The sequence below is a fragment of the Babylonia areolata genome, chromosome 27, assembly GCF_041734735.1.
Source record: "Babylonia areolata isolate BAREFJ2019XMU chromosome 27, ASM4173473v1, whole genome shotgun sequence".
NCBI lineage: Eukaryota > Metazoa > Mollusca > Gastropoda > Neogastropoda > Buccinidae > Babylonia > Babylonia areolata.
The window spans coordinates 27,809,725-27,812,224 of record NC_134902.1 but is presented as its reverse complement, the minus strand read 5'-3'; the positions used below and the strand labels follow the sequence as shown (position 1 = coordinate 27,812,224).

At 45.7% G+C, this 2,500-nt stretch overlaps 1 protein-coding gene across 1 annotated transcript in view; it reads left to right on the top strand.

Annotated features, from left to right (window-relative positions):
- The first annotated feature begins 702 nt into the window (after window positions 1–702).
- The window catches only part of LOC143301352 (CD9 antigen-like), a 13,564-nt gene continuing 11,766 nt past the window's right edge, over window positions 703–2,500 (top strand). The window contains exon 1 of the mRNA XM_076615573.1: window positions 703–1,039. Coding sequence (XP_076471688.1) covers window positions 974–1,039 — 66 coding nt within the window. The 5' untranslated portion in view covers window positions 703–973. The remainder of the gene's footprint in view (window positions 1,040–2,500) is intronic.

Here is a 2,500-nt window from a genome sequence, read left to right as displayed (position 1 = left end):
GCCTAGGAAGCGAGAGAATCTGAGCGCGCTGGTTCGAATCACGGCTCAGCCGCCGATATTTTCTCCCCCTCCACTAGACCTTGAGTGGTGGTCTGGACGCTAGTCATTCGGATGAGACGATAAACCGAGGTCCCTTGTGCAGCACGCACTTAGCGCACGTAAAAGAACCCACGGCAACAAAACTGAGGGTTGTTCCTGGCAAAATTCGGTAGAAAAATCCACGTCAATAGGAAAAACAAATAAAACTGCACGCAGGAAAAATACAAAAAAATGGGTGGCGCTGTAGTACAGCGACGCACTCTCCCTGGGGAGAGCAGCCCGAATTTCACACAGATAAATCTGTTGTGATGAAAAGAAATACAAAATACAAATACAAATACAAATACAAAATCGTCTCATCCGAAAGACAAGAAGCTCAGTTTGATTTTCCAGTCAAACATGGGCGAGAGCAGGATTCAACTTGAGCTCAGGCCACTGCATTGGCAGATAAGCGTCTTAACCATTCTGCCACCTTCCTCCTGAAAGGAGCAGAAGGAGAAATAGATGTAGCGTGGGGGGTGTGACTCTGTCCTTACACCGCCCCTCCATTCTAATAATAACCACAAGCGTGTGAACCCAACAAAATCACAGCAGAGAACCAGCAAAAGTGTTCTTGTGTGCACGCGCGGTAAAAGGACAGTTCAGAATTCACGTCTGCTTCTTCGTCGTGTGCTTTGCTGGAAATTGCCGTGCCGTGCCGTGCCGTGCTGTGCTGTGTTGTGTAGTGTTGTGTCGCAAAGGTTCGACCACTGCAGCAGCACGGCAGCAAGCGACAGTGATTAGTTTTCTTTTTCTCACTCTCGTTTCGACAAGGAGGAGAAGATCGAGTTTGCCGCGGCGAGTGTGAGAGTCTTGTGTGTGATGGTTCGTGTTGCAGGTTGGTGATTGACTGAGAGCAGGCTCAAGATCTGAAGACCAAAAAACGCAACAAAAAATGGCGCTGGGAGGGTGTTATTCCATAATCAAGTACTTTATGTTCGCCTACAACTTTATCTTTTGGGTGAGTGACTGTAGCGTGAAGTGTCGTGGTGCGCCCCCCCCCCCCCGCCCCCTCTCCCTGTGTATCTGTCTTTCTGTCTCTCTCTCCCCCTCTCTCTCGCTGTGTAGCCTAAATATGTCTCCATGTCTCTCTGTCTGTGTCTGTCTGTCTTTCTGTCTGTCTGTGTCTCTCTTGCTATTTAAATATGTCTCCATGTCTCTGTCTTTCTGTGTAAACATGTCTCCCTATCTGTCTGTTTGTGTTGTCTGTCTGTCTACCCCCCTCCTCTCTCTCTCTCTCTTTCGCTTTCTCGCGATGTTAATATTTCGCCGTGTACTCTCTCTCTCTGTCCGCCTGTCCCTCGCCCCCCTCACTTTCTCTCGCTATATAGATAGTATTTGCTCTCTCTCTCTCTCTCTCTCTCTCTCTCCCTCTCTCTCTCTCTCTCAGTCTGTGTGTGTGTGTGTGTGTGTGTGTGTGTGTGTGTGTGATTACGTTGGCATCCAGTCGGCTGTGTGTGTGCGCACATGCGTTTGTATGAGCGTGTGAAGGCGTACATATGTGAATGTGCGCGTGCAAATTTGCATACATGTAAGCGGCGTGCTTGTATAGTGACTGTCTGTGTATGTGTGTGTGTGTGTGTGTGTGTGTGTGTGTGTGTGTGTGTGTGTGTGTGTCCATGTATCGGTGTGTGTGTGTGTGTGTGTGTGTGTGTGTGTGTGTTCGCACATTGAGTCTGTGCGTAGATCAGGCATGAGTTGCCTCCCACCTTTTTCGTTGTTTTTTTTTTTTCATTTATTGTAAACGAATCCGACCTCGCGCATTGTTAGACGCTTCCTTGAAGCGACACGAAAATTTGTTGTTTGATGTGAAGTGATGTGTGCAGCCTTTGCCCGTGGTATTTTTTTTTTTACTGAATATTTCATCAGTCAAGTTTTTTTGTTCGGAATTTCATACAATGGAAACCGGCAGACCTGTAGCATCTATGAACTTTTAGAATGCGTCTTAACGGCGAAGGCTTCCGACACACATACATGTATGTTATCAAGTTTGGATATGCTGCACACTGCATCAACCATCCGCGTTTCTAAGTGTGTAATTCTTGCAGGGGAAAACAAAACTGACAAAAAAAAATATAAAGTAATGATGTTAATAATAATGTTAATAATAACAACAAACAATAATATTTTGATAATTATGATGATACTACTACTACTACTACTACTGCTGCAGCTACTACTACCACAAGTAGTAGTATATAGATACAAATCATCTACAAGCTATATCATATGCTGCCTAGAAACCCTGGGTAGATGAACACGAGTATCAACAGCAACTTTTTTTTATTTTTAATGCGAGCTCGCTCATGCGAAACCTGCTGCGGCAAAAGCTACAATATTATCCTTGTGGACAGAAGCGTTATCGCCCGACTGCACAACGCTACGCGTGCTCAGTGTAGATCGATAACGGTTTGGCGGATAT